Source organism: Labrus mixtus, chromosome 16 (genome assembly GCF_963584025.1).
Source record: "Labrus mixtus chromosome 16, fLabMix1.1, whole genome shotgun sequence".
Lineage (NCBI taxonomy): Eukaryota > Metazoa > Chordata > Actinopteri > Labriformes > Labridae > Labrus > Labrus mixtus.
In genome coordinates, this window is record NC_083627.1 from 26708184 (window position 1) to 26732719 (window position 24536).

The 24536-nt window shown below is 38.5% G+C and overlaps 1 protein-coding gene across 1 annotated transcript in view; it reads left to right on the forward strand.

Moving 5' to 3' along the window:
- The first annotated feature begins 966 nt into the window (after positions 1 to 966).
- rapgef5a (Rap guanine nucleotide exchange factor (GEF) 5a) overlaps positions 967 to 24536 on the forward strand; it is a 47897-nt gene continuing 24327 nt past the window's right edge. Inside the window, exons 1-8 of the mRNA XM_061059376.1 lie at positions 967 to 1316; positions 11611 to 11661; positions 13106 to 13212; positions 13639 to 13760; positions 14817 to 14994; positions 22900 to 22981; positions 23109 to 23157; positions 23268 to 23341. Coding sequence (XP_060915359.1) covers positions 1173 to 1316; positions 11611 to 11661; positions 13106 to 13212; positions 13639 to 13760; positions 14817 to 14994; positions 22900 to 22981; positions 23109 to 23157; positions 23268 to 23341 — 807 coding nt within the window. The 5' untranslated portion in view covers positions 967 to 1172. The remainder of the gene's footprint in view (positions 1317 to 11610; positions 11662 to 13105; positions 13213 to 13638; positions 13761 to 14816; positions 14995 to 22899; positions 22982 to 23108; positions 23158 to 23267; positions 23342 to 24536) is intronic.

The window sequence follows — 24536 nt, forward strand, 5'->3', positions numbered from 1 at the left end:
AGAGAACTATGAGTCAAAAAAGAACTTTCTGTCAGTAGCCGCCTACAGAAGACAAGCTAACATTGAATAGTCTGCTTCCAAATCTTTTAAAGTGAATAACAAACAAACCTACCTCACTGTATCAAAACGGTAAAGAAGCTGCAGTGTTACTTGCAGTTTCTCCTTTTTGAATGACAAAAGGCTATAGTACACCAAGATGGGCATACTGTAGGTCTGAATCGCTGCTAAATTAGCATCTTAAAATGGAACAAAGAGGTTTAAACATACAGTACACTACAGCAACAAAAAAGATAAAACAAAAGAAAGATCGTCCTTTAAAAGCAATTTGTCTGATGAGATTTATTATGTACATTTATAGAGTTTGGAACCACATGACAGACATGGTGTCTCATCTTTAACAACCCACAGACAGCATGGAGGATGGGGCAGCCTCTCGTGTTTCAGCTCACCTGTCTTCTGCCCTCAGGTTAAACCGGACAGTCTTCTCACAAACTAAGAACAAAGCCGAGCTCCAAAACCTGAAAGAAAATGCTTTGCCAGGTATCACACACACACCCTGCCACACAGGGACATACACTCTGTGGCTGCTCTTTGTTTACCTATGGAAATTTGAGCCAGGTAATATGATGACGTCGTCATCCTGAGCATCCATTAGCTCCTTTTATACTACTTCCCTCTCGACTAGTATTTAGTAGGCTATTGTGTTTAATTAAGCCTACAACTTATGATGTAACTACACTTAAAATGATAGGCTACTTAAATGTTAACTGCACCGACGCAACAGTGGAATGAAGGTGGAAGTGATGCAATGTTTTTGTGCACCTGTGACAACCCCCCCTCCTCTCCATTCACACCCCCACACATCAACCTGGCAGTATGGAGGAGTAGGACGCGCGAGCCATTGGGTGGAGCAGCAGCAGCAGCAGCAGCAGCAGCAGCAGCAGCAGCAGCAGCAGCAGCGTCGCGTGCTGCGGAACACATAGGTCGTTAACGCCGCGCGCGGTTTGGTTGCAGATGCAGGTCGTTGAGTGTAAGCGCGTGGCGGGGGGAAATGGCGTACGGGCGCGGGCGGCGGTGCGCCTCATTGTGAGGATCCAGTGTTGAGGTACCCCAAGCTCGAGCGCACGCAGGCGGAAGCTCGAGGAAAGACAGGAAAAGTCGGGAGACGAACCATGGACGAGTCCGAGCCCGCAGAGGACGGCTTGCTCGCGGGTTTGCGATGGAACCGGAGTGCACGAGACCAGGCTCAGCTCAAACATAAAATCCGGGATCTGCCAGGACTACTGAAGCACGGGCTGCACCTGCGGAAGAAGAGCGTGAGTACTTCAAACAGACCGCGGACCGACTGTCCGTCCTTCCTTCCTGGTTTTTATATGTTTGAGGTTATCAATGACTGACTGTTTTATTAACCATCAGTTTTCACGACAACGTTTCTCTTTGCCGCGGGGCTGTTTCATAACCCTGTCACGACTCAGGTGTTTGCATTTTGACACAAACATTACTGTCGCAGAGGCAGTGTGTATGTGTTAACGTGTACATGTGTGCGTGATACATCAAAAATAACCAATTGCTGTTGGACATCATCATACCTTCACACTCCGGTCGTCAAGGCAACACTACCGTAACCAAGAGATTCACTTCACACACCAACACCTCTACCCCAAGCATACACTAAGAAATACACACCTTTACATATTTATAGGCTAGGCCTACATTTGCAGCTATGCGCCTACACTGTATTTTCACATGTTTTTCAGTTAGGCTACAAATAAAAATGTAACATCGATGCAAACTGTCATTGCTTGCTGTACTGGAAGCTCAAGGTATGTCTTTTCTTTTTTTTTTATCTAACCAACCTTAACCCTCAAAGGGTTAAGTGAAATTATATAAAATTATGGGTTGCAGCAAAAACTCAAATTTGACCAAGGTGCGGAAACTGCAACTTTTACAACAACATGAAAGTAAATTAGGCGTATCTCTTTTAATTTACTAATTATTTGTTTGATTTTGCTTAAGCTAGTCTGTTTTGCATGAACTAGCCTCTCTGAAGCCTGCTTTCATTCCCAGTCCAAATGGGACAAATTTGTAGCCCAATCCTCTAAAACTCTTCTCATGGGTCCCCTTGTTCTTTCTTGTCGTGATGTGTCTACTAAGCAGTAAATGTGTGTGACTCAATGTGCCCTGATGTGGAACGAAAACACCTGACAGGCCAAATTTCTGTTCAAAGTGTCCACTCCACTCATCTTCATCATCAGTGACAGTCAGGAGAAAACGTGTCCCTGATTCCCGAGAGTGAGTACCAGGACCAAATGCCAAATGGGATAAAGATATGCAGCATTTGTCGTGTTAAGCTTCTGTGGAAAAGAGGAGGTGAATGTTTTATGTCCTGGTACATCTTGTTATTTCTTGTGATGTTCAAAGGGCTTATGCTTTACGTTTGCTTAGTGTTCCTGTTATTTTTCTGATTATTATTACTACCTTCTCTTTCCATAAAACAACCCAGAAGTAGCCTAAATCTTCTATCAATTTTAGAACAAAAAGGTAAAAAAAGGACTCCTGTAAGAAATAGGATCACTTCAATGGCAGCCTGTTAGCCTGTTGCATCAGTGTCTACATGTTTTTGTTCTCTGTGATTGAAACTAGGGAAGGAAAAGATTTGAATTTTAAGCGGAAGTAGAAAATGTTGTGTTTTTCTTCTCCTGTCTGATCTAACTGTGTGTGCATGTGTGGGTGAGTTTTGATGAGGCGTGGGTAACTAGTGTAAAGGTATGGCTGTTCTGTCCAGACTGGTTCTTTCTGCACTCTGGCAGTTGGCTTTGATTAGCCGGGCACTCACACACTTAAACAGCAGCACACTTGTTTTATATGTGCAAAAGATAACGCAGCATTTACGGCTTTTTTTTATTGCAGTCAAAAATAAAACGGTGACATCACAGCATTGTTTCCTGTGGTGGACACTTCTGCACTGCACCTTTGATCTTCTTTTGTTGTTTCACATAGATGCAACATTTCGGGCACAGATTTTTTGAACATCCTCCTGATTCTTTAATATTTGACAGCTGATGAAGTGAATTGAACTGTTGATTTGCACAAAGCCATGGGTCACATTTGATGCCAGCTTTTTGTAGCCTCACCTTTGAATCCTGTCCTAATCTCTGTTGTGACTTGCTCTGGTATTCAATTATAAGTCCTTTATTGGCAGTGATATGACAAGAGAATTACACTAATGCCATTACACTTGCAAAGGTGATTTGTACACTGAGGATGGGTACATCTATAGTTTTATTTTCTCCTCTCCATAGATGACCACAGCTCAGTGAAGTACAGCCTGGAAGGATTCTTATTTGTCAGTCATGCACTAATCCATACAGAAAGTGGAGTGGAACATATTGGTATATGCTAAAACATTTGTAATGATACTCGTGAGTATAACGGATCCCAGCTCTCAGGGTTCAGATCAGATCGCAGATTTTTGTCACGCATTGGATAATTTTAAGGATCATCAAAAAAAAGACGAGATTTAAATAGATATAAACCATCTGTAATATGAAAATATGAAAAGCTTCATCATTTCATAATGAGTATTTGTTACCCTCCATTAGAGACATCAGCTTTACATACACTGAACAGAAATATTTCAGTAACAAGTTTTCTGTAAATTACAAAATCAATATATTTTTCTGTTATGAGTTTTGACAATGTTGAAAATGTAAAATATGCACACTATTCATTTGTGTGCGTCTGCGCACTAGAAGCTCCTGCAGATCACGGTGAGTGAGTCACATAAAATAAAACAGGTTTTTTACATTTAGCAACTATATCTTCAGTTTTTGAACCAATACCGTGCTTTTTAAACTAAGCTTGTTTGGCTAAACTACAAACAACAGCAGGCTGATACTTTAACTTTCTGATTGTCTGTTTGATGTTATCAACTACAAGCTGATACCTGCATGATAAATAAAGACATGGTGAGATGAAATGGTGAAAAGTCAAAGCATTGTTTGATCTCCACTGTGCCTCCACGCACTTCTTAAATGCTGCCTTCTTTTTACTGAGAATCTGCACAGAGATTCAGTTGCAGTTCATTTATTTAACACAATGATGAATGATACATTTTTTATCGGTCATGTTTAGACCTGTCAACTGATCAACTGTGACCTGTTTCATCGGTGAGGGAAAAAGGCAAAAACTCCATGGTATTTTGCTTAAGCCTGCAGTCAGTGGACAGGGGGGCATGATTGCTGATCATGGCCTGATCCACCATCCAGACCAGTCAGATGACTTTCTGATGATTGAGAATTTGGACATATGATGTAAGAGTAAGAATGATATCTTACAACAATTGGAAAGTACAGTGTAAGCGCTGGTGTGCTTAACGATTTACTTCATACAGTGTAAGCCTGGCTTTAGTTGATGCAGAGGCATTGGTGTAGAGACTATATTTGTGATCACCCTATGTACACTAGTGCAGAACATTGTGAGTGATGGTGAGGATGAGCAATTTGGGAAGTACATGCTGTAAAGTAGTTGAACCTTGGCCACCTGCTTCGAGGATAAAAGCCAGTGTACATGTGGCGTGTGACACAACTTCAAGCGCCCTGACTGTTTGCTTTCTTAATGCAAGTAAAGGAAGTCATGAATGTTGATTGTAGAAAAAGTGTAGACATGCAGAGGTATATTTTTTTGCATAAATCATCTTGAAAAACAGCTGAATTTTGAAGAGCCTCTATTTAATTATGGTGTTCTGTTTGGGGATTATGATGTTTTTGTTGTTTTTTTGTCTGATGTGTTTATGGAAGACAAATTGTATTGCAGCTGCACCACGTTACCAGATTATATAGTTTAAAATAAGACATTTGGATGCATTTGATGAAAAATTACACTTTGTGTGACCACTAGTTGTTGAGTGGAGGCTTTTTTTGGATGAAAAGTTGAACACAAACCCACAATACCATAGAAATGTGCGCTTCTCAAAACACATACTGTAATTAAGGCTGTGAATGAGATTATCACACTCGTACTATAAGCTTTCAGAATTTATGATCACAGCACAAGAGGAAAGTTGATGATATTCTCCCCAAGATTATCTCATTTCTGCATCATTATGCAGCAAAAGAGTGGTTTATGTTGTGTATTTGTATGTCTGCCAGAAATCTTTCACATCCATAACTACATTATACATTGAGATAAGAAAGATGAAAGGGCAAGAGCGGAGGAGAGAGAGAGACTCGACTCACACTTGCACACAGCATAAATGTTTCCACATGCTATCACAAAAACGCTGTATTTGTCTGGAAGTCTTAGCATAGTGAGATTATCATCCTTATCATTCCAGTTATTTTTAACAACTTAATTATACTAAATGCATACACAAATAAAATATGCACAGTAATGCAAGTGTAATCACAGTCAGATACTGAAGGAAAAAATTTAAATGAATCAGCACGTTTTTATTTTTTCAAACAATTAAGGGACTTTAATACAGTATGAATAAGAAATATTTTTTTTAATTGGACACGTGATGCAATACTTGTCCTACAAAGACCAAAATCACAGAAGTTAATTTTTGCCTTTAGAGGTTCTACATAAAAACATAGTGAAAGATGGATTTGATGACGTGGGATCATGGTATTTTTTATTTATTTTCATATTTTTGGGCCATTTTTGCCTTCATTGGAGAGGACAGTTGAAGATAGACAGGAAACGTTTGGTGGAGAGAGAGGGAGTGACATGCAGCAGAGGTCGTAGTCACACCGACTGTAGACTCCGGGCATGGGGCGTGTGCAAAATAACCACTATAGGCAATCTGGCGCCCTGGGATTATTGTAGTTTTTATAGGTTTGTGTATAATATGAGGGATAATTAGTTGTTTATGCAGAGTTCTTGAATTTCTGATGATAGATATCTCAAAGAGAGGCGGATTCTTTTCTTCTTCCTTGAAATATCCTCTGTTGTTGTTGGAATAATGCATGAACACAACTCAACAAAAAAAGCTGTAGTTCTGGTTACTTTTTAGATATTTAATGGTGAAAAATGTTACTTGTTATATCTGTCAAAGATGTTGTTTTGAGATGCAAACGCTTACAATTACTCTCCAGAGAAGTAACTTAATTATTTACTTAAAGTGTGGATTATGAAATGCCAGAAAATAAAGTAATATGTAAATATTTCCATTAATCCCAGTTGACATTAAAATAGAGCGCCCCAATTCCAAGGTTTTTAGTTTATTACAACCAAAGACTAAGAAACAATCACATTTCAGATCATGAGCAGGTACATTTTTATACCTTTCTTTTGTAGACCGACCCTGAGTGTTTGTAAATCAAAGGTCAAGTGTGCTGGCAGTTAGGTGTGGGCTGTTGCTTTTGTGTGTGTGTGTGTGTGTGTGTGTGTGTGTGTGTGTGTGTGTGTGTGTGTGTGTGTGTGTGTGTGTGTGTGTGTGTGTGTGTGTGTGTGTGTGTGTGTGTGTGTGTGTGTGTGTGTGTGTGTGTGTGTGTGTGTGTGTGTGTGTGTGTGTGTGTGTGTGTGTGTGTGTGTGTGTGTGTGTGTGTGTGTGTGTGTGTGTGTGTGTGTGTGTGTGTGTGTGTGTGTGTGTGTGTGTGTGTGTGTGTGTGTGTGTGTGTGTGTGTGTGTGTGTGTGTGTGTGTGTGTGTGTGTGTGTGTGGGCTTGCAGGCTTGCCAAGCATACCGTGCTACAGCTCGTCACTGTGCTCAGCAATCTAATCTGAGAGTAATCCATTTCTTGCAGATAATGACCTCGCTCTCTGCTGCTCCCTCCCTCTCTCTCCCTCTGTATACACACTTTGAAGTCATCACACAAATAAGCGTGTCAGCATGTTCTCCCTCTTTATAGCTCTCATTCCTACTCATTCATCCTCTCCTCTCTTCTTTCTCTCTCTTTTGGCCTCCGGTGTCACAACAGCGATGGGGCCTGTGATGGAGGAGAGTGTGTTTTTGAGAAACACGTCCGGCAGACTAATCTCTTGTCTTGTGAATGAAACACCTCTAACACTGGTGTGTCTTTAGTGTGTGAGTGAAAAGAGATGGTAGATGGCGGTGAAGAAACAAAGACCTCCTGAGAGATCTGTATTCACCAGACAGTATATAGTGAGACAAAGAGATAGAGAGATAAGATAGAGCTACCGAAACAAAGCAGAGAAAGACAGAGATAGTAAGAGTCAGAAGCAATTTATTTAGTCTTGTGGCTGGCTGGTGTGCTCTACTTAACCCCCAATCCAAACATTGCATGTCTTCAAACACTCACACAAACACAGAAAAAACACCCGCTTTTTACTGATATCTATTGTTCATACTGAGCTGGCACTTTTCTAAGTCAGAGACTGAGCTCTTTTTAAATTGTTTTCCAGTGTGGGTATATCTAGAAGTCCAGCCTCGGGATTTATTGTGAGAGGGGAACAGCTGTGCTTTTTGAACTTTCAGTGACCGCAAGCGTTCTCTGTGATCTCTCATTTCTAATGCATCTGGTGCAGAACACTTTCTTGATTAGACAATAGATTGTTATATATCATGAGAATTATGAGCAAGCGATCCTCAATAGGGCCTCCAAACATTTGCTTGTTTTTTTTAAATTACAATAAAAAAAACCAAAGATGTTTAGTTTACTGTCACTTTGCAACTTATTTTTGATGTATAACACTTTTATTATTAAAAAAACAGAAACCTTGAAACTTGGTTTTTAATATTTATTTATTTGTAAGTTTAATTCATTCATCAACCAAACCATACAAGTCAATACAAACATACAATCTGAAATCTTGAATGAAAGGGAGCAGAAATAATCTTATATAATCTGTCCCTCTTTCACATATATTAATTAACAAAACACATTATTCAACACAATATCCAAGTTTGCCGTAGCTCGGGCGTAGGTCCGGTGTCGAGTTTCCAGTCCTGTTGACACCACATCATCTCTTCTTGAATATTGCTCCAGTTCATCCACCCTCTGCTCCAGCACATATACCTTTCTGTCCTTCTCTGTCAACATGGTTTTCAGTGTTTTCACTTCCTCCATCAAGACGTTCGGTCTTTCCTGCTGCGAAATTAACTTTGTCAAATTAAGTGTAGAGATCTTTTTATCTCCTCCAGGTTGTCTGCAGTTATCATTTCTTTGCTCCGTGTATTATTCTTTCTGTTAGGGAATTCTTCTTCTCCTGCCGCTAGCTGTTATCGATATTACTTATGATTTGATTGACCTATTAGTGCGGCAAGGTCAGGATGACCTTTCACATGGAGCTAACAAAATTGTTCAGCATTTTAGAAAATTATTATATTTTAATGCTAGCTTAGCCGAACTGTTTGGTTTGGTTTAAGGTTAAACTAGCAGAGAGAAAGCTCAAGTAAAACTGGAAAACCTGGGACATGAATATCGTGTCTGATGGGGACACAGTATTTGATCTGATGTCTGTGGGTTTTGTTTTTGGATGTAGCAGGAGATGCTTTCGGCAATGTTCAGGACAGTTCCTACAAGGCTGTTCTCCCAAGAGGACAAGTGACCAAATGTGAAACCAAAATGCAACCTTAATGTAAACCAAATCGATCATATTTTCCTGAACCTTACCAAGTACTATTTGTGCTTTAACTTGTTCAAATTGTGACAACTTAAGAAAAAGGTTGCAGTCTTAATAAGTTTTGTAAAATATCATCCAACTACAATGAAATAAGAACTGCCCCTCCCCCGTATAACTGCTCATTTTAAAATTGTATCAACAGTCCAGTAAAAACATTTAAAGAAAGAAACAGATGCTGCAGTTGGAACCAAGTCAGCAGCAGTATAATTAGAAGTGGATCTTCATAATGAAGTCACTTCACCTAAATAAGAACCTCTAAACCACAGACGCTATGTTTTTTTTGTTTGTTTTTTTGCAAATTGAAAAAGTTTGTGTTCATAAGTGAGCTTGAGACTCTCTGGTAGGAGAATATTGTTCCCATTTGAACCAAACCAAGCTGACAATTTCACCCTGTTTCCAATGATTATGCTAAACTGAGCTAAATCACCACCTTACAAGACAGAAAAATGGGGTATTTCCCAGCAATCTTGCAGTTTCTTTTATGAAAAGTAGTTCCTGTGTGATACATTCATAAGCTAAGGATTAAGCATCTCTGCATATGCAGACTTGCTTTTGTGTTTGCTTGGGATCAGCCACGCTGCTGTTCATCCAATCACAGGTCACAGTCATGTATTCCTCTCCCCCTCTCTGTTTGTCTTGCTCACATTTTCTCTCTCATGATTACAATTAAAATGTTCTCTGTCTCCGTCTCACCTCCTCATCTCTCTCCCTCTCCATCTGTTATGCTCACATCCCCTGACATGTATTCATAGACTGTTGTGATTTGTTAAGCCTCCAACTCTTTATTTTTCTTCATCTACACCTACCTCCCACTGTTGGTTATGTGCATTTTCATTTGTACCAATTTGATCTCTCTTAGAGAGTTAGTTTACAGACCAGTTGTACTCTTTTTGCAGGAAATTCTGTCATCGATGAAGGCAGACAATTCTATAGCATTATAATAGTGTTATCGATTGTAATCATACATACTTCTGTTTTTATTTTGCTGAGTTCATGTTGACATCTTTCCTCAAAGAATTAAACATATACTGAAGAACAGCAGGGTGAATCCTCAATACAGCTAAGGGACTTTCACACTTCTACTTCCACTACGGTCCCTTTTATGAAGACCTAAGAAAAATGGTCTTTGACAAAGTACCAACACACATAGACAAGGCAAGTTTATTTACATAGCGCCTTTAAGACACCAGGCAATTCAAAGTGCTTCAAACCGTTCATAAGATAATGATAGAAATAATTTAAAAAAAAGTCCAAGAAAGCAATAAAAGGTGAGATAAAAATAGTAGGTAAAAAGAAAATGAAGAAAGTTATTAATGAAAAGAAAACAGTAAAAAGTTATTTCTAAGAAACAGTGTTTATGTACTTACTTTGTAAGTAAAACAAAGTAAAGCAGGTAAGTTGTCTCTAATAACAGACATGGTGGTTTACTCAAAAGCCACATTGAACAGAAATGTTTGAGCCCTGATTTAAATTATTCCACTGTTGCAGCACACCTCAGAAACTCTGGCAGTTTGTTCCAGAGGAGGGGGGCATGGAAACCAAAAGCTGCCTCAGCCTGCTGTGTTCTTATTCTGGGTACACTGAGGAGGCCGGCCCCTGACGACCTTAGGGGCCCGGGGTTCCTCATACAGTGTGAGGCATGTTCCAGGATAGGGATAAAATGAAATAGCTTTTTGATCACCACATATTCACAATATTTAATTATGAAGGCTGGACCAGAAGGAAAAATAACTTCTGCACAGTAACATGCTATCAGAGATGAATGAACAGGGGAATATTTGAAAGCAGTCTCTCTCTCTCTTTCTGTCTCTCTTGCTCTCGCTCCTCTTGCTCTCTTTCTTTTTGTATCAGGTATTTATTGTGTTATTTTGGGTTAAATTGTTAACTTTATAATTGTATCCATAAGTGATGGGCTGGCTGATGGGCTCCATTCATTCCTTCATTCTTTCATTCAACACAGTCATAACAATGTTATATTTGTGATCTTTAGAAATAACTGCAAACCAGGGATATTTAGACTGATGAGACTGACTGATGTGATGTGCATTACTTTTGGAAATATTACTCAACTCTCTGTCCTCTTGTATGATTTGACATTTGTTTTTGTTTAAAAAGAGGGAAAATAGCAATAATTGATACTATCAAATTGCAATACTTGTTGTGTCACAATGCTTCAGAAAAAATCTAATCAGTATCCAATAATCAGGATCAAAACAAATCGGGGACAAAAGCTTATCGACCCAGCCCTAATATTTCATTTGATGTATTTTATTAACTCTGAAGATTCATTGAACCTGATTCGGGCTCAAGCTTAAACATGTTATCTCAAATCAAAACTGGGACTTTGAAACCTTTAAAACAATTGTTCTTTGAGCATCAGATTTACCAAGATGAGATGTTTCTATGTTACATCTCTATGTATTACACTACAGAGCAACACTGAAACAGATGTCTGCATGTAGAGCTGTTTCCGCTCTACTTGATCCAACACTTACTATCATTTTTAATCTGTTTTATGACAAATGTATCACCACAGTGGGGAAAGCTGTCTTCTAGCTCCTCTGGCACCAAAATAATCCATTAGAGATTAAGAGTTTATTTCATGGAAGGGGAAGCAGAGGGGGTGATACACCCATGGCAAAGGCTACTACATGCCTCATTTTGTAACCATATCAGAGATTTATTGCGTTATGTTGTTAACTTTTGACATATTATTATTCTAATAAATATATGTTTATTAATGCTAATAAATCCAAAAAACTGGTTTCATACTGGTGAGGCTTGGAGTGAATCTGTGTAACTGTTAAACCAATGAGGGCGCATGGTCATTGTTCTCTTTAGAAGAAAAACTAAACACACAATAAAAATGATTGTTGCTGCTGTTGGTTTAAACAAAACCTGACTAATGTTTTAGGAACATAAAACTTGTCTTTCTCATCTCATAGTCTTTGTTTGTTTTGTGTGTTTTCTATGTGTGTCATTTTGTGTTGGTTCTTATAAATTGTGTATTTTTTCCCCACAGCAATCGCCTGACACTATTCCAGGACCGAGCACTGGACCTTCAGTAAACAAGGTAAGGCCCACGCAGGTGCACACACACACACACACACACACACACACACACACACACACACACTAACACACATATGCGCACGCATGCATGCAAACATGTAAGCATGCAAGCAGGCTTAAAGGTCCTCCTTCAAGTTTACTGCGGAGGGAAAGTGTTTGTTTAGCCTTCAAACAGATGACATAGGTGGTGATATTACCTTGGGCTTTTTCCAATTACTCAAACAAACATGCACACGCACACACAAACACACACATACACACACACACACACACACACACGCACAAATAAAAGTCTTAATGTGCCATACATCACTACATTGTACTTCAATACTTTTTTTGTATTTGAATAGATTTGGTGCATAAAGCCGTCGATACTAAATACAAAATTTGCCCTTTAACTGTATCTTTGCAAACCCACATCTTACCTAGAAACCTGAGTTCTTTTCAGGAGGTATTAGTCTAAAAACTGCTTACTAAGACCTGATTAGACCTGTTTGCTGAAAGCTTGATCAAGCAATAATCCATGGAGATGACTATAGATCATGATGACAGTGGGTGGAGCTGCAGTTTAAATTATAGGTTGGTTCTGATTTCCACCTTTTGGCTCTCTTAACTTTGTAAACCTTCTTATTTACCACACCAAATGTTACCACAAAATGTGAAATGTATCAGTTTTTAGAGCAGCTATATAGAAGAACAGGTTCCAGCAAAGGACGATAATACATGCTGTTAAGTTTTTCTTGAAAACAAACACACCTGTGTTAACATTCAAGGTTCTGAACCTCAACACAGTGCATCTGTCCTCCAGGCCAACACACATTTAGAACGTATGGCTTTCTTTGGAAAAAACAGTCTTCTCTCATGCCTCTAGGTCCAATATATTTTGCATGCGATGATCTTCAGTAATGTGTTTTGTTTCAGCTATGTGGTTTTGCAACTGCATGTGTCTCATTTTTTTTGCACATGCATGAGATGCAAACAAAACATGGCCTTTCTTCAATACCATACTTACCAATTTTTCTAATGGCTTAAATAATTCATGGGTTGCCTTAAATGCTTCAGAAAATACTCAATTTATCTAACACATACTCGGCCTGCCTTCTATAAACGTTTATGTTTACTCAAAGTGCTGTCATTTTTAAAAAGCCAACCATATACCCAAAAAGCTTGGGAGACTGTGTAAACAGCTTAATTGAAATATGGTCTTAAACACCCGAGCTTCAATAGCAGGATTATTGCGGAGCATGTAGACACAGTCAATGTTTCATTCCTCAGGGGGAAAGAAATCGAGCTGTCCTTGTGAGTCGGTCAATGACAGCTGCATGAAGCCACACCACCTCTCTGCATCAAAAGTGTTTGGATTTCTGTTTGGATCTTTAATCACATCAGATTTGAAAGCAGCAGTACAAAAGATATGTTTCATTGATGTTCATTGTGTGTGTCAGTCTTGTTCGCAGAGTTTCCCATGTGCTGGTCGGACTGTGAGGAATGCCTTCCTCTCTAACGGACCGTACCCGGCCAAAGACAAGATACACCTAGCCAGAATCATACGGTACACTTGGTTTATGTGTTTGGTGTGTCTCTTGTGTCTGTCTGAGTGCAGGGATCAATCGATATGTCCGGTGAAGCAAAAACTTTGACTCATCAGTACCCATTAAGCCTCATCCTGATTGGTCCGTCAAGTTGTTTATGCAGTAAGACGAGCTAAGTGTGACGTAGATGGTCTGGCAAAACATGCAAACTCATTCAATATACAGCACATACACACACACACGCACACACACACACACACACATATGGGAGGATTTTATCCTGGGGTGAACCAGGTGAAAGGATTCTGTGTTTCAAAGGAAAAAGGCTTACTGAGAACTAATGAATAATCAATGCATATTGATTAAATAAAAACACAAGCTCGTGCTGAGGGAAGAAATGTGTGTATTTAAATGAGTGCTGAAAGTGTGTGTTTGTATTTCAACAGGCGTAGCTATGTTGGGGTGGAGCTGGTGCAGTGGCTGTGCGAGCAGTGTGTGTACGTGCGCTGTCGGACCACCGCTGTGCGCGTCTGGCAAGTGCTGCTGGAGCTGGGAGTCTTGCTGTCAGGTAAATCCCGAAACAAAAACACACATACATTCATGCACACACTTATTGAGGCGGTTATACTTTGTATCGATATTTGTTGGAACTGTCGAGGAACATCTTTTACTTTCAATAAATCTATAAAAAGGTAAACAATGAAACAGTTAATCATGTTACTTCCCATAGAATATAAATGTAAACTATTACAGAGCCTACGATACAATATGTCTTTATTCTATTAAGTCTGTGATATCATTCATAATATTTTTTATTCTGCCTGTAAAAAGTACACTCAGTATGCTGTGCATGACAATTCCTTTCACAAAGGGTTTAATTTTCAAATGCAGTTAATGTTTCTTCAAAGAACGAGTAAACCTGATCCTCTTTAGCCTGCCTGCTTTTGGACATTTGCTCAGATTCAGTTCATTGGACTGGCTAATCCGCAATCGCTGCTACAAAGAGTTTATCCAGGTTTTATTGTAGCCAACATGTCTTTTCTCTTCCTCTAGTGCTAAAATATGTGTCAACTTTAAACTACCATTGTGTGTCTCACCCTATTTTTCAAATCATCTTGATTAATCGCACTAATAATGACATCATAATGGAAGGTCACACTTTTCCTGCTTCAAATCTATAGGGACAACATTTTTTTTTTGCTTTTTAACAAATGCATCATCTCTTTATTGCTTTTATAAAGAAAAGAGCAGCAACTTGAATGATTTCCTTAACAGTCGGTCTGATTATCCATTGATTCAGTATAATTTGAGGTGTAAAAAAACAAGCATAAATAGTATTAATTTCAAGGTTATGAGAATTAAGATAAATTGTAATGCAACAACTAAACTTATTTCTAAGCAGTAGGGTTTGTTATCTGTTTAAATTTCATTAAAATTGATAACTTTGTCTTTTTGGCGATGCAGAAAGAAATGCTGAATTAGATAAGGGAGCTAATGTGTCCTTAAACTGTACCTTCCAACCTTTAATAACACTGGTGGTTTTATAAGTGATGTAGTCCCTCATTGTTGCAGTGAAAATGTCTTCATAGATTTTTGTGTGTGTTTGTGGCCTTATTTTCTCCAGTGGACCAGCGGGTGACGTTTTCAGACTCAAACTCTTACTACCAGTTCAGCTTTGAGGAATGTGACTCCGCCTCCTGTGAGTTTCGCTCCAATGAAGGGGAGTGGCCAGAGGCAGTTAGGCTCCTCCTACAACTCGCCCCATACGTCCAGTTCCGCTCTGGAGGTGGATCCAACAGCCCGTAAGTGTCCATTACACTTCGATAGTGAGTTATGCTGTGAGGTAGATGATATTGTTTTAAAGGACAACAGCATTAGCGGTGGTAATCTTCAACTATCTTTATGTCCGCCGACTAATTCAAGTTTCTAGCTAGCAGGTAAATTCAGATTCTTTGTAAAACGGGTTAGATTTAAGAGAAAATAAAACTTGATGTTTCTGAAATTATACAAACACCTTACTGTCTCAGATTTGGATTTAAGAGAAAATAAAACTTGATGTTTCTGAAATTATACAAACACCTTACTGTCTCAGAGATGATCTGCTGTCTTAAAAACTTTGATGTACACACATGATGTGCAGACATGCACAGTGTTAGATCAAAGACGTAGTATGGCTTCTTTTTTATACATGCATGTCTGTAGTTAAGCAATGCCTATAGGCTGGATTAAGAAAAGAAGACAGTTTAGAAATGTAAAATCATACATAATGAATATTAAATTGTATCAGTGCAGCTGTATTTTGAGGAGTTTTTTTTACTTTCATATAACAAGTTAAAGCTCTACTGGATAAAAACCAGTTATACTCTAAGTCATATACTTTGGTTGTTATAAGTTATATAAATTAGAGGTTTACACTGCTGTCACTGAGTCTCTCTGTCTTTGAAGAATGTTAAAATTTTGCAGAATGTGGATCATAGTTGACGGAAAATGTGACAAAGTTTTGAAGTACTTGGCATTGTCCATTGACCTGAAGTAGAAGCTCACTGCTCTGATAAGATATCAAAGTTGAAGTGACAGTGTTTCCGTTCACATTTAAGATTGAGGTCAATTGTCTGTCTGATGATTTACTCTGAAATGTGACAAGTGACCGGGTATTGGGAGATGTTTTTAAGCTCATGCTTGCAAGTACATTACTCTTTTGCAACTTTATAGACGCTCACACACGCACACACACATATACACACACACTCTCTCTTAAATCTTTTTCAAACCCCAGCTTGAAACGTAATCTCTATTCACTGTTTTAAATCCTCGATCTGCTTATGTGAGAGACATGTTCATGTGTAGGCGCAGACACCTCCACATCCTTAGCAAAAAATACACTCCTGCACAAAAGACTGACACATGATACAATCACTGATAAACATGACACAGGCTCTGCACACACCCACATGTCGAGCAGTGTCAGCCAGAGTTCCCTGCCTTGCTGCTACTGTGTGTGGGATTCCTGCTGAGGCTGCTCCTGAACTCAATCTGTCACTCAGAGGGAGAGAGAGAGTGAGATGGGTGCTGGGTGGGGACAGGGGGGAAAAGAAAAGAGTATATATGCAGAGCGAAGGAACAAGAGCACGCTTCTACACATTCATCGGAGTGTCGACTTCAAAGTGCGTATTCACAGAAAGGAGAGGTAGAGGAAGACAGCAGGGGAATTGAATGTCATACCTACTTATATAAAACTCATGTATCTTACTGTACACGCGCCTATGTTCTCCATCAGCTACTTTATGTACAATAAAGTGGATGACATGCCAACTTAGAGGAACTCAACCATGGTGTCTCCACGGGTTGGTAGAGTGCAGAGGAATTGGTTGGAGAGAGGTTTTGAGTTGAATTCTTTTACCCACTGCTGGTAAGGATATAGAAGGATATAAAATATGTCAGTCACCCTTAACTATTTGAGTAGATGTAGTAAATGTAGAATATACTGAATCAGCTCAATATTTTGACTACTAGAAGTGCAGCTTTCCCTTTTAGTAGATTAGACATCAATGATATTTAGAATTTAACACTCTAGCTCTCTCTCACTTGGACTCTGCTGCTGTCTGTGTCTCTCTTTGAATATCACACCATTTCTCTGCAGTACCATCCTATCTCTCTATCTCTCTCTCTCTCTCTCTCTCTCTCTCGCTATCTCCCTCTCCCTTCCTCTCTGTCTCGCTCTCTCTCACTGTCTCTCTCTCTCTCATTGATGTAAAGGACAGAAGTTGTTGCTGTGAGGGGAAAACACCTGATGTAACTCTTTCCAAGGGCCTTGGTGGAGCATTTCTTCTAAAACACTATTCCATTTTTTAACCTTGAATCTTGTTAACATTTTTAAAATGAGATACAATTACCTTAAGGCTGATAAACTGCTGAGATTTAAATAAAATTCTGGCACTGTGCACCGCCTCAGAATGTCTGAACATGCTCAAATATAGAAATGTTCGTTAAAACACCTGTTATAGTCTTGTTCAGCAATGCTCATGGCGGCCTCAGGGTGCTTGAACTCCAATTTAGTTGGAGACGAGTGAAGTTCTCCCTGGATTCATAAAATTAAGGTAGAATACAGTAGTACAATGCAGAAATACATATCAAATAATTGTTAATATTATTTGCAGAATATGTCAAATATAGTGTTTTTTTAATTCTTATCATCAGAATACCTTTACCCATAAACGGGTCTTGCTGCACCATATCTGATTGGAACAGGTTTCTTATCATGAGCTTATCTTCAATATGCAAGCAGGTCCATTCATAGTTAGGATTTATGTGCTTACATTAACCTGTGGCGTTGCTACAAAATTTCACATTTTAGATTTACACTACTTCTGAAGGAGCTGAAGCAAGATTAGAAATGCCGCCAGGTGTAACTGATGGCTGTTCTCCTCATGAATTATGTTACCTGTCTCTTGCTGTGGTTTGATAAAATAATGCAAGAATGAATTAGATAACGATAGCTTGATACATGATGATAAGGCAGCATTACCAGACTGCAATGCCTCCTAGCGATTTCTGCTAAAGTGAAGCCTAAGATCAGCAGGCTATTAATTCAATGGGTTTTGTCCTGCGTATCATGTGCAGAAGAGGTTTCTCAGTGTGTGTCATTCATTTCATATAAACACTGTCAGCATGTCTCAAAGGTTTGCTGTGTCTGAGCAATTATACTCGCTGCAAGGCGCACTGCGACCATTAAAGTTGATTAGTTTGTTGAACATTGTTCTCCGCAGTGCTCTGTAGCGTAATTAAATTATTAAGATGTTATGTCTTTATTTAACCTCGTATTTAAGAAGGGGCACCACTTCCTGTTGAAGGAAGAAAATAACTTCAATGGTATAAATTAATTAATCAGTCAGTTTCATATCTTGAAAGAAGTAAGTTCTGGAAATGTTAAACAAGAAAACACACAGACAAAGTCCTGAATTTTATGTGTAAAATTTAATATAAAAAGGGGTAAACAATAATGTATAGATGAAACAGATAAAGAATATGATTATTATGATCGGTATAATGCAATTATAATGTATGGTGACATTATATATTTAGTAATGAGATAAGATGCAGTATTGTTTGAATGACTTGATCAGAAAATGGTCAAAAAGAAAAAGTTGATAAAGAAATTTTGGGATTCTATTTGGATTTAAAGGAGGGCTCTGAATAGACACGACTCAAGACTTAATCTTCCAACACCCCTTGCCACCAGCAGTCTTACTGTGAGATGTGTTCAATTGAACTCCGCCGGCTGGTCCCGCATTTCAGTCTCTGGCAAGCGGTTCTTTTCAGGCCCAGAGAGGTCCACGGGCCAGATTAGATGCCTTAACACCTTGGTCGGAGTATGCAGCTGGGATGGAGATTGTAAGTCGTTCAGCCGTCGTCTCAGAAGCTCCAAGAGGATCCAACAGGAAAAAATATTAAAGAGTCTTTTGATACGTCGATTTCCAATTCAGATTAACCGGATGGCCATTCGATGAATCCAAACTAAATTGAAGAGCAAAGACTTTGGAGAAGAAAGTTCAAAAACCTTGCTTGAGCCAGGAAGAATTGATGTTTCCAAAAATTGTGCATGAAAAAGAAAGTTCGGCAGAGACTCGTCTCTATGGTACAAACTTAAAAGAAGTGATTCGGACCGAAGTCCGAATTGAAGCGAGCAAGAGCTGAAGCTCTAAACTCTACAAACCAAAAACAGAACTAAAAACTGGAGATCTGAGCTCAGTGTGAACTCTTATCAGATGCGGCCGAAGGAGGGGGGCCTGCAGGGGAAGGGTTACTCCCATTCTGACTGGAGGACAATTGTTTAAACTAAACCGAGTTTACTCAATAAGATTAAGAATAAGAATCTAAACATATATACATCACCATACATTCATTTTGATATTATTTCTATCAGATCCACGTTGATGTAGGTTCACGTCATATATTTAGACAAACATTTCTATCAGATTCATGTTGAGATGAAAATCACACCATCTGGGAACATCCTCAGTTAATCCCAGCCTGTAGGTGAACAAAAACATGTTATACAGTCAACATTCTTAATAAGACATATTAATAAAGTAGAAAAGAAATTGGTGTCTTTAAATAACACCTTCTATAGCTAATATCAAAGAGTATGCTTTATAACACGTCCTAAATGTATAATTATGAAGGTTACGTATTCATGGATATTCTAACACTAGATGGCAATAGCACTCCACGTCAAATTCCTATTAAACATAATATAACTCTTATTCCTGTTCTGAAGATCAGATTTTGAGTTTAAAAAGATGATTATAATACATTCAATGTGACGATTACAAATATCTAGATGAAGAAAGACATAAATGTTCATTTGATGCAGAATTGAAAGCTGTGGTTTAATTCAGTTCTTCAGCAGTCCTTCAACAGATGGTCAATTTTACGACTTTGCAGAGACTGGTTTCGGTCACAGTTCATGTCTTTGGGGTCAATTTGTAGATAGCCGAGTGTTCTGTTTTCCCTCGGTTGTTTATTCCAGTTGTTGTAAAAGTTCATAATATCCTGTCTGAGAGGGAGACTTAAATCATTGATCAGTTCCTTTGTTCCTTGGTAAAAGTAATGTTAATCCACAGTCCTGAGTCCTGCAGGAAGAGAGGTTGTAAAACGTGGCTGCTGATAGCGGCTACAGCTCATCAGAAACAAATGTTGTTTTGTAGAGTAGGCTACACTTAATGAGAATCTCAAGCAAGTTCTTAAACTTCAGCTTCATGTATTACATTACCTTAAACTTAACCGAGTGAGTCAAACATTATCATACAAAAAACCTTTCTACCATTATGTCTTTCCTTGTCTCCCTCTCTTAGCTCAATTTTAGATCCAATTCAGTTTCAAACGAATGACCTTTAACGGTGTCTCCGTCTCATTTTCTCTCGCTTCCACTTTGCCTCATGTTACAGCAGGCCTAAAACCTGCATATTTAGTGCTTTTTTAGAAGAGCTGCGTAAGGAGAAGGCATTAAAGTTTAACTAAATCCTGCACACTGCCCTTGCAGGAGAGGTCACCACATTGGTTAATTTTAACATTTATTACAAGCCATGGTACGCCTTTTGTGTGAACCCTGTCCTAGAGAAGTTCATGGTAAGATATCATCGCTATCCTTTCAAAAACTAAATGTTTGCCTCTATTTTTAAGTTGTTGACCTTTTTATATAATGGATTCAATCTTTTAGACAAAAAAGAAAATATACAGAGGCAGCAACATGAACACCCACCTAATATTATGCAACTCTTACATATTATGTGCATTTTTGCCTATATGGTAATATTTTATTGGAAACATTGATAAACATATAACATTAATGATGCACACAAACAAACACACACCGCACTTTGACACTTTTTAATATTATTCAAGTCACCAAAACAGAAAGCGAAAGGGTTTTATTGTGTATTATATTACACAATTTTGATAGTTTAAATAAATGACTGGAAATGGTTTTCTGTGTGACAGTAAAAAAAAGTGGGTAAAGATCTCAACAAACGACATTTACTCCTAACAAGGCCACCTCTTTATTTCCAAATTATCCTGTATATTATATACAGTAATACCTCTATACATACAGCCTTCATTCATATAGTCTCCGGTGGTGTCAGTAGCTAACAATCAAGCTGACAGTTTTCCTTCAGTCTTCTTTGCTTATCAGTGTGCAGGGGATGCAGAACTGCCAGGAGCTTAAATATGACACATTGGCTTCAGAGGAGAAAACACTCTTGCTTGCTTTGCAGAAGGCTCTGATCCAAAAAAGGGCAAAAAGATAAACATCAGAGACCGGGCAGAATGCTGAAGGAACAGTTTGGATAGAGACGAAGGCAACAAAAAATCTCACTGTTTTTAACAGTTTTTCTTATCTAATATGCAAGCTTTACTCTGTGTTCGAGCACTCACAGGCCTACTAAACCATAGAACATGGCTGCAGGTTTTCATGGTGGGAGGCGTTGCGAGCACCAATCATGTTAATGCTCTATCGATACCACTCTGTGTTGCTTCATGATCGTTGACACGCCCCCCACTGTGCATATCCTGCAGCTCTGCTACATTCAGGCTCATGGTGAGTCAACAAATTACCAAATGAACGCAGACTGAAAAAAAACAACAACTTGATGACCCTGATGAGAAAGAAATATCATGATGACTGAGGAGAGACATTTAACATCTCATGAGAATGAAACAAAGAACTACACTAGTAAAATGATAATTTTCCCCAGTCAGGTTTTAGAATATTTGTCCTATTTTAAAAGAGAGTAGAGTTTTGTTGTCCATAAATATTCGAAGGAAAGCAAACATATACATTTTCAAGCTTTCATTTTCATCTCATTGCATCTGCTGGACTACCTGATTCTCTCTCTCTCTCTGTCTTTTTGTGTCAGAGCAAATAGCTTAAGTGTCAGGTTGGGCTTATGTTATCATTTTCTCTCCTGCTCCTGCAGCTCTCATTCCTTTGTCAGATTACAGTGCACAAAAAGACACACACAATCATACATGAACATCATACACACAGTCACTAAAGGCTTCTTTATTTTCCATCACTATTACTAGTGCCACTGGGATCTGTTGATAAAATCCAAATTGTATGCAAATGATCTTTGTGTGACTGTGTGTGTGCAGAGGTGAGGCAGTGTGTGGGAGACCATTCCAAACAGTGTTTTAAAGAGAACGTATTAGATGAGGCACCCTCGGGTGCAGTTTTCTGCTGTTTAAGACAAACCGTACAACCTTGTGTTAGTGCTGTGAGAATTATGTTTAGTTTACCACCAAAACAACCACCTGTTTGTACAGCAAACACACATATACGCTCTAATGTCGTTAAACACTTCTCATCAAGAGTCACACATTAATGGAAGGGTGTGTCTGGGAGCTTTTTTAAATGAACCCACATGAAAGCAAGAAGGGGGGAGCATAGAGATTCTTCTTACAAAAAATGGGAGCTGTAAAAAAACAAGAAAGACCGACCGTAGGGAAAATAAAACCGAGAGATACAACTTTGTCAAAAAGACAAAAAAATCACTCTAAAAATACTCTAAGTTTATCATGTTAACGGCTGCAATGACCGATCTCTTTGTTATGTTTGTTCAGTCAATAAAATGTGAAAACACATGTTAATGTCTTCAAATGTTTTTAAATTGCTTGCTTTGTCTGACATAATGTTAAAAAAGCTGCAGAAATTCACATTTTGACAACATCGAAGACTTTTCAACTGTTACATTTAAATTAAAAAAGGTAATGATGTAAATTGTGTTGTAATGCATTGAATAGTTTTAGCAGTGAACTGAACAAAAAAAGTAATTTGTCATCTTCATCTGCCTTATTTTGCGACCTTATTTCTCCCTGATTTTTCCTCAAAGAAACCAGGGAGCATTTCTTATAACTGGATACATAGTTGTGGTTTCTTCACACAAAGGGTTAAATACAAAACTGGCTACTGTTGACTTGTATCATTATAAATATTGAAATGCAGAAAGGTCTTTACTTAAGAACATCCAGCTGGTACAGTCGATGTGTTTTTGACTGCCTTCTCCTCTGTGTGTACTAGGGGGCGATGTCGAGAGGACCAAAGTGTCTGCTCAAAACTTTTCCTCTGGTGAATGTTTGAACATGATGAAGCACATGTCAGCTGCATTGTAAAAGTGTGTGTTTCTGTGTGTTTCTGTCTGTCTCAGGTCAGAGGAGGATTCTGAAGGCAACAGGGACATCTGCGGTGAGATCCTCCAGATGAAAGCTCTTGAGAGGCTCACTTCTACGGTCAGTTTGAGCCTGTGTGTCTCAAGATTTGTAAATAAATGATCCACAGGCGCTGATTCATTACAATATAACTTACTCCATTTAAAAATAAGTTTTTGTATTCTGTCCCTTTATTTTCCCCCTGCAGGTACAAAGTGAGTTGGCAGCAGCTCTGGCCCGCAAGACTCGCAAAGCTTGTAAGTTTACATGAACTGGCTGTGATCAAATGGAGTGACAAAGAGAGTGGCATGTAAAAAGAGTGAAGAACTGTCATTGATTACACATTTTTTTGTTTTGTTTGCTTCAGTATCAGAGCAGGACTCTGAGGCAACAGAGACGAGCCAACAGGAGCCTCGTACGCCAAGCGAAGAGAGCAGCCCGGTAAAATACACTCACCCAAAAACAGACACTCCTACTCAAATAATTTTGCTGCCAAGCATGATTTTTCACTTTATTTAAACTGATTCCCAATAGGGCTTAACCTTTAATTAATTTCCCTGAGAGAGTAAAGTAGGTCCTTAACATAAAAGGTCAATTAAATCATACTTAGATATTTTTTTTTTGATTTACAGAGAAAAAAGCATGCGTTCAATCGAGCTTGTAGTTATGCACACTTTGAGGCAGTCTGTAATTGTAAAGACATTAAAATGTGAACGAGTTCTCTTTATACTCAGCGTTAAAAAAAATGAAGTCAAAAAGCATTTTTTTAACCACTAGCCACTTACGGAGGAGTTCTATGTTTAATTTTCCAAAATGCATGCAAATCTTATTTCTTTTTTAAATGTTGCATGCAAACACATGCTGTCACTGTGAATATCATTAATTGAAAAAAGTGGATGCTATTAATTTTGCCACTCTTCTCTGCAGGTTGCTTACTCAAAGCAATGCAGTGTTTTAAGTGTTTTTATAAAAGGATAAACTCAAGTTTTTTGACAGCTTTTATTATCTAAATTACTCTAAATTCATCACACTGATTCTGACCTATAAATTAAAATACAACTTGATCATCTCTAAGACAAAGCGGTTGGACACAGATTAGTTAGAGACATCCATATATACAGATCATAAATATTCTGATTACCTCTCTCTTCCTGAGAAGGTACCTGAGTACATTTGTGTCCATGTGTTCTGTCTGTGAGGATGAACCTACAAAATGAGGTTATAAAAGAGCTCATAGGAAGGCCTGATTTCCGCTGTACATTGGAAGCCTCTTTTTTTTCAATCAATAATTCATTTTCTGATTACGCTAGAGATGAGAGGAAGAAAACAGAATAGAAAATTCTTAAAGGAATTTTTTATGTTATTTTAACCTTATCTTTATCATAATAATGCCAAATAATGAAGAGATGCAGTGAGGCAGGGACCTCAATGGAGGGACACCAAGCCTTTTTGGCCCCTCACTTTCAGATGTTTGGGTAATAAAGTGGTAATAACATTTAAAATAGACATTCAGTCATACTGATAACGTCTAAGTATCGTCTTATGTGTTTGACCTTCATATCCAATCATATCTGCTCCCGTGGTGAGAAGATGGAGCATATTTCTCACCACATTGTAGTTTTACAAATACTGTAAA